Source organism: Lepidochelys kempii, chromosome 1, assembly GCF_965140285.1.
Source record: "Lepidochelys kempii isolate rLepKem1 chromosome 1, rLepKem1.hap1, whole genome shotgun sequence".
Lineage (NCBI taxonomy): Eukaryota > Metazoa > Chordata > Testudines > Cheloniidae > Lepidochelys > Lepidochelys kempii.
This window is the reverse complement of record NC_136380.1, coordinates 115302410-115314929: the sequence shown is the minus strand read 5'-3', so window position 1 is coordinate 115314929 and position 12520 is coordinate 115302410. Positions and strand designations below refer to the sequence as shown.

Sequence of the window (12520 nt, the reverse complement as noted above, 5' to 3'; positions counted from 1 at the left end):
AATTTCTGATCATTCACTTGCTTCCAAGTCACCCTTTCAATTTTTAGAGGGGTAGCCATGTTAGTCTGTATCCACGAAAACAACAAGGAGTCCGATGGCACCTGAAAGAGTAACAGATTTATTTGGGCATAAGCTTTTGTGGGTAAAAGCTTCAGATGCATAGAGTGAAAATACAGATACAAGCATAAATATACTGGCACATGAAGAGAAGGGAGTTACCTTACAAGTGGAGAACCAGTGATGACAATTCAGTCAGGGTGGATGTGGTCCACTCCCAATAATTGATGAGGTGTCAATACCAAGAGAGGTAAAATTGCTTTTGTACTGAGCCAGCCACTCCCAGTCCCTATTCATGCCCAAATTAATGGTGTTAAATTTGCAAATGAATTGTAGCTCTGCAGTTTCTCTTTTAAACCTGTTTTTAAAGTTTTTTTGTTGAAGGTTGCCTACTCTGTCCCCATATCTACCCTAGCGACTCTGTCATAGGACCCAACCACAACAGCCACACCATCAGGGGCTTGTTCACCTGCACATCTACCAATGTGATATATGCCATCACGTCCCAGCAATGCCCCTCTGCCATGTACACTGGCCAAACCAGACAGTCTCTACATAAAAGAATAAATGGACACAAATCAGACATCAGGAATGGTAACATACAAAAGCCAGTAGGAGAACACTTCAATCTCCCTGGACATTCAACAACTGGTTTAAAAGTAGCCATCCTTCAACAAAAAAATCTGTGCACACAAGTGCTTATGCTGGCAAAACTTCTGTTTCTCGGGGAGGGTTTTTTCACACCTCTCAGTGACAAAAGTTTTGCTGACATAAGTGCTAGTGTAGCCATGGCCTTATTGTGTTGTGTTCTTGTGTAGTTTCCACCAACAAGAGAAGCTGTACAGAGTGTTTTCCCCCCCTCTTCTCTCTCACACGTTCGATCCTAGTATTTTGGATTTTCTTCCAGGTCAGAGAAGAAATATATGCAAGGCAATTAAAGCCATCACTTTTTCTTGTTGGTGTCTACGTTGATATAAAATAGTATTACAACTAAGGTATTTGTTAAGGCCACTTAAAATTTTAAAGTTTGTTGTTCAAGAGTTAACAGTTTTTAAAATGAAACATGGAGAGTGCAAGTTCTTGGCCTTAACATGGGATAAAATCAATGCTTAGTTTTTACATTTACAAAGTGCTGTATAGATTTTAATCGTCACAAAACTCCTGTGGTAAGGGTAAAAGCTACAGAAAAAACAAACAGGATAAAACGAAAGGGTCTAATCCACTCAAAATAAGCCTTGTGCACCTATTTGTCCAGCACACCTCCGTAGGCTGCCTGTGCTCTGGGAACACAAAGGCTACTCCATAATCTGTGGGGGTGAAGAGGAAGATGCAGCACTCCATGTCTAGCAGCTGAGACATCAGACTAAGGCCACATCTGCACTACACAGTTTTGCTGACATAAGGCAGCTACAGTTAGGTTGACGTACACACTGCAATGCTCCTCCCGCTGCTTTAACTCTCCTGTTACGCCGACATAATCAAATCACCTTCACGAGAGGCGCAGAGCTTAGGGTGACATAGTTATAGCGAAACAGTCTCAGGGCTTGTCTACACTTACTGGGGGATCTACAAGTGGCGATCGATGCATCAGCAGTCGATTTAGCGGGTGTAATGAAGACCCGCTAAATCGATCACAGATCGCTCTCCTGTTGACATCATGTAGCATGGACCCCACGGTTAAGTAGATCTAAGTTACGTCTATTTGAGTTATGCTATTCATGTAATTCAAATTGAGTAGCTTAGATCGAATCTCCCCTGTAGTGTAGACAAGGCCTAAGTGTAAATGCTGCATTGCTTACATTGACTTAAGTGACCTCCAGGAGGTATCTCACGACTGCTCTGGTCACTGTTTTGAACTCCACTGCCCTGTAGCCAGGTAAACGGGTGAACTTGCTCTTCCTGTTTGTTCAGTGTGGAGAGCTCCCAGCTGAATATGCCAGCTCCACACAGCAAATGCACTGCCGCCTGGAGTACACAGGAGGTGCTGGATCTCCTGGGTCTGTGGGGAAAGGAGGCTTTGCAGGAACAGCTCTGCTCCAGCTTCAGGAACTTGCTCAGGGCATGGAGGGAAATGGCTATGACAGGGACACACAGCAGTGCTGCGTAAAACTCAAAGAGCTGCGGGCAAGCATAGCAGAAGGCCAGGGAGGCAAACAGTTGCCTCTAGTGCAGTGCCACAGACATGCCACTTGTACAAGGAGAGGTCTGGGGTCAAGGTAGTGGTGAATAGTGCCCCCGTTGAGCTCCTCTTATAGCCTTGTGTTCATAATGCACAGCACAATACTGAAGAGCAGTGTTGGATCCATGCTGTCTGACACAGATGGCTGGCTCGCAGGTTACCAGTGCAGTTGAAAAGCAGCTGGAACCCTAGTAGGATGCCCATGGAATGATGGGATTGAGAAACCGGCTTCATATGACACTGAACCTGCCTCATAAAGCATTACAAACCCTTCCCAAAACACCCTGGGGTCAGCTGCACAGTGGGATAGCTACCCACAGTGCACTGCTCTCTGTCAATGCAAGAGCTACTACTGTACATGCACTCCGACACGAGGAGCAGAGTGTGAACGTGCAACAGTGATATAATCATATTGGTGGCTGTACGTCGACATAACTTCAGACAACTGAGGCTATGTCTACACTACAAAGTTAAGTATTATATAGCTACTTCTTTCCCAGGCAGCACTGTAGTCTTCATTTTTAAAACTTGTTTTCTGAAAGTGACACTGTCAATTGAACGTTGCCCAAAACTTCAGTTTTGTTTCCCAGGCAATACTGTAAGGGTACGGGGCACCTCTCTCAGTAAGGACTCTTGATGTTGGGTGGGTATTACCCACAGTGCTCAGAGAACCTTGACAGGCTAACAAAGAGATTGGTAAACTTCCCTGGCAGAATGATCAGTCAGCTGAGGTGAAATTTTGAAGGGGTGAGAGCTCTAACTTTCCAGGTAACAACTTGGCTTCTGTGAAAAGCTTCTGGTGAAGCACTGGAATGGGTTACCTAGGGAGGTGGTGGAATCTCCTTCCTTAGAGGTTTTCAAGGTCAGGTTTGACAAAACCCCAGCTGGGATGATTTAGTTGGGGATTGGTCCTGCTTTGAGCAGGGTGGCGTACTAGATCAGTGCTACTCAAAGTGGTGGTCTGCGGACCGGTGCTGGTCTGCGAGCCATCGGCTGCCGGTCTGCACGCACACTGGAAAAAAAAAATTGCCGGTCCCTCACATCAGATAGCTTGAGAAGCACTGGACTAGATGACCTCCTGAGGTCCCTTCCAACCCTGATTTCTATGATTCTATGAGAAGAGAGAGAAAATGCAGCCCAAAGGGTGAACACTTGTAAGATGAGAGAGGGAAGGATGAGACAACCATTATGCCCTTCATAACTCTGATGGGACACAGCTCCCGCACAGAACACAACAGTGACTGAGGTGGGAGAGACACAGTTCATCATCTTTCCAGGTAAACATGTTCTTAGGGGAAAAAAAAATCTTGGCCTCAAGCCAATCTGTCCCTATTTCTAATGCAGAAGTTACTACAGTCCTAGAATTGTAATACATTTCCATGGGCTGCACAGCCAGGAATTGAGACCAATGGTCTGACAAACGGGGAGCAGTGCAAGACAGGAAGCTTATCTGTATGCACCCACAAATGAAAAGCATCTCCATCAGACCCTCAGCCCGCAAGCAGATGTGTTCACAAAACAGCAGGCTGACATGAAAGGTGGCCTAGTGTAATGTCACACAGACCACTATAACCTTGTCTTGTCCAACCTGTACTGGGTCAGTTAGTTGAGGGGGGGCGGTTGAGGATGACCTATGGTACTCTCAAAGTCATTTACAACTAGCTTGTATTAATTGTTACACTCCAGATACTCAAACACTTAGACGAAGGGTCTGATTCTCCACTACTTTCCACTAATTCCACTTGGGCACTAATTTTCACTTGTGCAAAGCCAGTGTGAAACACTGCTAAATGAGAATGGTGGCATTTTACACTCACTTGGAAAAAAAGTAAATGACTATACAAGGTGCAAGGCAGTGGAGAAACAGACCCATAAGGAAAGTGTTTGACTAACTGGAGGTTATTAATAAAATCTAGTTCTAAATGACTGAGTTATAGGTAGGCTGATTTTTATTTTATTTTATTTTTCCCCAGGAATTTATCAGTGTTTATTACTATAACAACAAAATACAGGTGCAAATCAGTGGGGAAAAAACTATTATTAATTTTTCTGGGTAAATATTAGGGTTTATTTTGGTGGACGGAAGGACAGGGGGAAAAGTATGCAGTAGGTTAATGTTTTGATTAATAGAATTCAATGTGGTTTGCTGCAGAACTAAAACAGAACTCAAAACACAATGCCACCTTGGAGTTTAAGAAAACAACACATCTCTAATCCCCAAATAAAACTATTCATTTGAATAAACAATTTACTGTTGTAGACTTAGAACTATTAGTCTATAAATATTACATTTAATAATTGTGCCACACCATTTGCAGAGCATACATTCAACTTAATCCTTTTCTCCTGTTTTTGTTTTTTTAACTTTCCAATACTTTCTTGTGTTCTGAAACATAATCTGATGCAGAATTTTGTTTTCTTCCCATTTTAGTGTGACAGATGTTTAAACTGTTACCTGCTAACAGCTTGTACTTCTGAGGGCATTCTGCACCAAAAACTTAAAAATTTTGTGCACAATATTTTAAAATTCTGCAAATTTTATTTGTCAAATAAATGTGGAGGCTTCAGCATGGCACTGGGGAGCATGGTCCACTGGCTGCACAGAGGTGATAGATGCCTGTGCAGCTCTCCCACCCAGGACACTGACTCAGCAGTGAGGCTGCACCCAACCCTGACACAGCTCAAGGACTGGCCTACCCCAGAAATATCCCAGGGCCCTGTCCCTCTGTGTCAGGTGCACCAAGTATGGGAAAGTGAGCTCAGCAAGGCAGGATCCAAGTGTAGATGGGAGAATAGGGCTTGTCGGGAGAACAGGGAGTTCTGGGTGCGAGGGGCGTGATGCTCAGTTGGAGGGCTTGGGTATGAGGGGGTCTGGATGCATGGGGGTTGGGGGAGCAGCTCCCCATACAGGGATCCCTCCCCCTGAAGTGAAGGAGCGATGGGTGGTGCAGGAAGAAAGGGGGGGGGGGGAGTTTACAGAGCTTCCTACAGCCAAGGGAGAAATCTAAGGTTTGGTTTGAGAAGTCCCTTCGTCCCCAGCCTTGCTGGGAATAGCTGCTGAGCCCGGTGCAGGGTAAGAGCCACCAGCCGGGCCTTCCCCAGTCATGCCCCCTACCCCACAGTGATTTACCTCTCTGCCAGCTGCCCTGGGCAGCTGAAACATACTGCTTGAGGAGGGTCGCATGACCGCTCTTGGGGCTTCCCTTTGCTTCCCCGTTCGAAAGTCATTTTTCTGCAGGGAAGCAAAGAAATATGCGGGGGACATAAATTATGCGCACGCACAGTGGCATAAAATTCCCCCAGGAGTAAGCAGCTTGAAATGTGTATGCGGTGGGCATGAGATTCATCAGTACATTCAGATGCTCACGCACTTCAGAGCTTGCACGCACGCCTATTTGCTTATTGTTGGCATCTTCTAGACTAATTCATAGCCTTACTTCAACAGGCAGCTTTGCATATACATACAGACTACTGTATTACAGTAAGACATACACCTCATGCAATGTATTGTATTTTCCTAATAGAATAAGTTATTTTTTATATATTTGAATGATAAAAAAGTAGGGTGAAATTTGGAAAAGAAACTAATACTTTTTGTAAAACCTGGGGGAGGTTTGGTAAAAAAATCTGTTTAAACTGAAAACAAAGGGGTTTAGTTATTTTGTTATATTACTTGCTGTGTTGGAATATACATTAGTCTCTCATTAACACAAATCTGGAGATCACAGCAACTCACCCAATTTTGCAATTTAACAATTAAGTAAGCCAACACTACTAGGAAAAAATCAAAGTACATTTTTGGAGGGTATTTTGCACATTGTTTTGGCATATTTAGTTTTTATAGTAGTAAATGTACTGTGATATATTTTGCAAAAATAATGAAGTCATAGTAATACTAGACCTCACTATGGAATATTACTAACATTTCTGAGGTGAAATGGAGCGAGACCACTAATATGCATTCTTGGAATTATAAGGTTTGTGAATGATCAAAAAATTATTGAAGTACAGTATACTGGAAGTGGAATTCTTGCATCTTAAAGAAAATAAAGAACATCTGATCACCATATCATATTAAGACATCACTAAGTGATTTATAAAAAAATATTGATATTAAAGCAAATTATGCATATTTATAGAGTCCTGCGCGGATACAAATTTATAGCTGAGGATGTGGATATAAATCAGGACCTGCAGTGCTGGGCCATCACTCCCCGAAGCCAGCACCCCACACCGGCAGCTCCTCCGGTGCGGCTATACTACTCCCAGCCCCGCCCACTAGGGTGAGCACCAGGCTCACCGGCAGCAGCTATCTCTGGTCACACTCTTGTGTTCAAGTGTCGCGCACGCCCCCAGAAGGAGACACAGACAGCTACGTGGAAGTGATGGGGGGGCAGGGACAGGGCTGCGGGAGGTACAGCCATGCCAAAGGAGCTGCTGGCATAGGGAGCTGGCTCTTGGGAGCAGTGGCCCCACATTCTGCAGTTCCTGGGAGAGCCCTGTGTTCTGCAGATACCGATTTATATCCACAGATATAAATTTGTATCCATGCAGGGCTCTACAGATTTAAAGGCATAGTCAATTTTAAAATCTTAGTCAAGATTTCCAAAAATTAAACTCCAAGTCCAGACTTATAAACCTAGATAAAACACCAATCCTGAAGAGATTTACATACATCAATAAGATTATGCACATGAATGAAGCTGAGCAGCTCCGTAAGCCTTTGCAGGATCACTGATTTATTTACCTGCCTAAGTATGGACTTAAGAGCCTACATTTAGATGGCCATTTTTAAAATCTTAGATTCTATGGTGTAATCAAATACATTTATGTACATTATTAGTGCCACGATATTTTTAAAAAGTGAAAGATTTTTAAAATCTATTTTGTTTGTTATTTATAGTCTGTGTACTATTTGGATTTTTCTTGTCTTGGACAATGAAAATTAAGTCAATTTCATTTTTGTTTATTGTCACTTTCATGTTCTTAGCCCTGCAGAGTTTGGGTTTCAGACTTGCAGGGGAGTTTAAACTAACTGTTTTCAGTGGGTAGTTATTTTTTAAAAATATTATTGTGGAACATTCCTCTTGGACTTCGTTTTTATAAAACATGAATTACAGGCTAGCTCAAGTGCACAGTGTTCCTTTAAGTCAGTTGAAACAAGTTTAATAAAAACGAGGACTACAAAGTCTTTAGGGTAAACTTAAGTGGAAGGTAAGGACATCTCTTGTTCCTAATAAATCATTAAGTTCTGTAACGAGTGACTCATGGCTTGATTCTGCAACCAATCTCTACACGATACTGCAATCCAAGTGATTGCTCAGAGAGAAGAGCAATTATAGGATCTGGTCCTTAAAAAAATGAACACCTAAAAGTCGCACAGTTTGCTACTGGAGATGCAAGGAGACTTTTTCAGTTGGCTTCAGTAGGCCCTACATCCAGTTTGCCAACTCTCTAAGAAGTAGATTCCTTTGTGAAGAGGTTGAGGTAAATGCCACCCGGAGCCTGTACCCCTGAGCCACCCCCAGCGCCCCAACCCCCTGCCCCAGCCTTCATCCCCCTCCCCGTTATCCGAACTTCTTGGTCCCAGCCTGGAGCACCCTCCTCCACCCCAAACCCCTCATCCCCAGCCCCACCCCAGAGCGTGCACCCCCAGCTGGAGCCCTCACCCCCCCCCCGCCCCGTGCCTCCACCCCCTGCCCCAGCCCTGATTCCTCTCCCACTCTCCAAACCCCTTGGTCCCAGCCCGGAACACCCTCCTACACCCCAAACCCCTCATCCCCAGCCCCACCCAAAAGCCCACACCCCGCCCCCCCCAGAGTCCCCCCCTGTACCCTGAACTCCTCATTTCTCGCCCCACCCCAGAGCCCACACCCCCAGCCAGAGCCCTCACCCCCTCCCGCACCCCAACCCCAATTTCATGAGCATTCATGGCCAACCATACAATTTCTATACCTGGATGTGGCCCAGAAGTTTGCCCACCCCTGGCTTAACCTGTACCCCACCACCTACACTGCTACGTATACCCACACTGGGGGGAGGGGGGCTAAGTGTGTATGTACAATACATGCTGCCAAAAGAGTCTTCCAGGGTAGAGCCTCCTAGAACAATCTCATTCTCTCAGTATTCTTTGGGGGCTTACAAACACATGCCCACAAGCAATATTCCACCAAAATATCACAACACATACATGTAAAGCACGAAGCATGAACTCTATATAAACAATGTTTGGAATACTTAAACATTTATGTTCAGTCTTAGTATTGTACCGTATTCCAAATAAAATTCATCTTGTAAGAACAGTCAACTCAACATATGGGAATAGGGGAAAAAACAGGAAGGAGGTCCATAGCCTTCAAACACTTAATCACCGCTAAGAGAACTTGAAAAAATTGTGCCAGAACATGTGTCCGCTCAGTAGTTCAGTTTTCTCAATTGCCACACTACTTCAGGTTGGCATTATCTGACCACTCCAATGCACTGTGTTGATGAAAGTATATTTATGGGATATTACTTGAAAGAATGGGGGAAGGGATAGACACCTTCTACAGTAAAGACAAAAAACATTTAGTTTCTCAGGAAACTATCAGATCAGTGCAGTTCAGCACCTTGTCATACTATACTGAAGATGCAAGAATCATAACTAACAACGTGGGTTGGGGGGGGGGGAAACCTGGATTTGTGTTGGCAATGGCCCAACTTGATTATCATACATATTGTAAGGAGAGTGATCACCTTGATAAGCTCTTACTAGCAGGAGAGTGGGGTGGGGGGAGGTATTTTTTCATGCTTTGTGTGTATAAAAAGATCTTCTACACTTTCCACAGTATGCATCCGATGAAGTGAGCTGTAGCTCACGAAAGCTTATGCTCAAATAAATTGGTTAGTCTCTAAGGTGCCACAAGTACTCCTTTTCTTTTTTTGTGAATACAGACTAACACAGCTGTTACTCTGAAACCTGTCAAAAGATTTAGGAGTATAATAATCAGACATGACGGATTTGCAGAAAGCCTCCTCTTACAACTACCTGCAGGATTACACAGCTACCTATCTACTTCATTTCAGGCTACTCTTAAACACATGCAAAACTAGTCTCTCTCTTCTCCCTTATTCTTGTGATTCTCAAAGAAGGAGCAGACACAATCTCTGACCCTATAGGGCCATGCAGCAAATGTCCTCACACTGTTTCCCCTTCTCCCTTTATTCCATGCACTAGAAGGTAGACATGAACTGCTGGCTAAAAAAACCCAACCCAGCCAATATTTTACCCAGAGACAATATAATTATGTGGGTACATAAAATAATTATGTGGGTACATAAACCAAAATTAGGTGGCAGTTTATTTTTACATTGCCTATTTAACAGTGCTCTAGACATTACATTTTCATTTTAATAAAGTCTCTAGTTCTTCTGACTATGAAGAAAACCTTCAAATTGTTAATGGATATAAAGCAATGTACCAATGCCTGCCCAAGTCTGCAGGCAATCTGAAATATCTTTGTGAGATGTGAACTGTCCTATGGAGTCTAATGATCATTATTGTTGGCAACTGAATTATTTTAAATGGTCCCATTTTAGCTGAAACAGTGTGCATCACTGGTGTAGCTGCAGCTACTGAGATGCAGTGGGGCAGCTAGCTGTTCCAGCAGTTGATGGGGTGGGGAACATGGAAGTCAAACATCTTTTCTCCCAAGATATATATCCTCTGCCTGAGAAGGAAAGAAGAAATGCATACATCCCATCACAAATACAAAAAAAAAAAAAAAGCCTAAAACTACCTCCTGCATACCCAAAACTAAACTAGGTCACATGTCTCTCTGGTGGGTATAAAAAGCTCCCATTGTCCCCAACCCAAATGCTGAAGTCTCCAGCATCATCCCAGCCAACTTCTGTGGTGCAGCTAATTGTTGTCAATAGAAAGATCTGCAGCACACTGAAAATAAAAAATGTGGGCTAGCATAAAATAAATTGAATTTAAATACACACATTGCGCACCGAAAACTAATAGACTGAACTGGGCAGCCAGGAGGAGAAGACTTGGGAGGGGTCATGTAATTCTGGGGCCTTGCAGCTTAATTCAGGTCCAGTGAGCCACCTGGGTTCTTTTCAATAATTATCTTAATATTCTCCCATCTATTTTTATGCTTCTATCCAGGATCTTAGAATCCAACATGCTCAGTACTGCACAAAACACAATATAAGATCACTATTTGCACTCAAGAGATATTAGGTGCTATACAGACACGAGAAGAGACATGGCACCTGTCCTCCTGGAGAACTTCTCCTTAGCTTTCAGAGTAGCAGCCGTGTTAGTCTGTATTCGCAAAAAGAAAAGGAGTACTTGTGGCACCTTAGAGACTAACCAATTTGAGCATGACAGACATCATCATGATACAGACAGACATCATCTTCCTTTCTGGTAGCTCACGAAAGCTCATGCTCAAATAAATTGGTTAGTCTCTAAGGTGCCACAAGTACTCCTTTTCTTCTTTCTCCTTAGCTGTACCCCACACCAGAGATTCTCAACCAGAATCCAGGGCTCCCTGGGGGGCCACGAGCAGGTATCATGGGATCTGCCCAACAGGGCCAGCATTAGACTTGCTAGGGCTCAGGGCAGAAAGCTGAAGCTCCACCACATGGGGCTGAAGCCCCGGGGCTCCAAGCCCTGCCACTTGGGGCTGAAGCCAAAGCCTGAGCAACTTAGATTTGGAGGGCCCCCTGTGGCGCAGAGCTCTGGGCAACTGCCCTGTTTGCAACCCCCTAACAAGGGCCCAGAAAAACAGTTGTGGTAGCACAGGTGGGCCATGGAGTTTGTACAGCATGTTGGGGAGGCCTCAGAGAGAAAAAGGTTGAGGAATCCCTGCCCCACACCAGTTCTAGACCATGAACACATTCAGTCTTACTCAGTGACGTACAAAATACAGTGTAATACAAGCAGCTCAACACAAAAACAACAGAGAAGAAAACACACAAGATAAACCCTCAACAGTTATGTTATAAAGATCAGTAAGAACCCAGGAGCCATGGACAAGGCAGTCTGAACACTACAATTAGATGGTCAGGCCCATCAGAAGAAATGTTGCGCCGGGGTACATCATGTTCGCTGGGGCCCCATTCCCTCCCTCTTCCTTATTTAGGCGGGAATTTGAATTTTGGGGGGGGGGGTGTCGGGGGGGTGGAGGGGGGGAAGGTGGCCCGGAGCTCAGGACCCTGGTACAACTGTCCCCCCGGCTCGTCAGCCCTGATGAGGTGCCCCCCCAATGCCCAGGCCAGCTCTTGTTGGCTTTGAAACGCTGCTCTGCGTCCGTTACAAGTACGGCTGCTAAGCGGCGGAGCCGCACGTTTGCTGTCCTGACCATCAGCTGTCTGTAGGGAGCGGGAGAGGTCCCTCACCACCACCACCACCACGGCAGGGCAGCTTCAGAAAACAACACACCGGGGGGGGGGGGGCTCAGCCAGGGACACTGAATTTTTCAAACGCGGAGCAGCCTGGCAAACGCGCCTGGCGCTCTCCTGCCACGGGCACGTCGGCCTGCGCCCTGCCTCTGGGGCTCGGCACCCCCTGCCCCTGCCCCGCTAAGGCAGCACATGGGCCGGGGGGGCCCTACCCGCCCCCCCCAAAAACTCCTCCCAGGGAGAGTCAAGCGGCTGGGCGGGACCAGCCGGGCTGCAGCGCCGGGCACAGCGGCATGCGCCGCTGCCGGGGGGGGGGGGCGAGGCGCGGCGGAGCCTCCCGGCCGGGGCCCCACGGAAGGGGCAGCGGCAGCGGAGCGCGCCCCACTCACAGGCCACGTAGGCGGCGAGGGCGAGCGCCATGAGCAGCTTCATCCTCCGGCGGTCGATGGCGGTCAGCAGGCGCAGCAGCGGGGCCGTGCTCACCATCCCCGGCGGGGCGCGAACTCCGCCCGCCGCAGCCGCCGCCGACAGCCAGTTCCTGCCCCGGCCTGGGCGCATGCGCAGCCCGGCGTCGCTCCCGGCGTGAGAGGTGGTTCGGCGGGGGGGGGGGGAGGAGGAGGCGGCGCTGCTCGTGCCTCGGGGCGCCTGCGCGAGGCGGGCGCCGCGTGACCGCTGCGTCGGCGCTGCCCGCGTGGGCCCCGGGGTCTCAAATTCCAGCGCCCCCCAGCCCCTGCCGCATCCCCGCCCTACAGTGCCATGAGGACCTGGGGCTGCCCCCTGGAGCCAGCCTGTCTTGTCTCAGCCCCAGTGATTTTACTGGGAGAGAACAAAATAAATACACCCAGATAATCCAGACGCTGCAGCGCCTGGCCGCAGCAGCCCTGCCAC

The 12520-nt window shown here is 46.5% G+C and overlaps 1 protein-coding gene across 1 annotated transcript in view; it reads right to left on the bottom strand.

The window, feature by feature from the left end:
• The window catches only part of UXS1 (UDP-glucuronate decarboxylase 1), a 92766-nt gene extending 80566 nt beyond the window's left edge, over positions 1-12200 (bottom strand). Inside the window, exon 1 of the mRNA XM_073351134.1 lies at positions 12022-12200. Within this exon, the coding sequence (XP_073207235.1) occupies positions 12022-12190 (169 nt within the window). The 5' untranslated portion in view covers positions 12191-12200. The remainder of the gene's footprint in view (positions 1-12021) is intronic.
• Between the last annotated feature and the right edge of the window lie 320 nt (positions 12201-12520).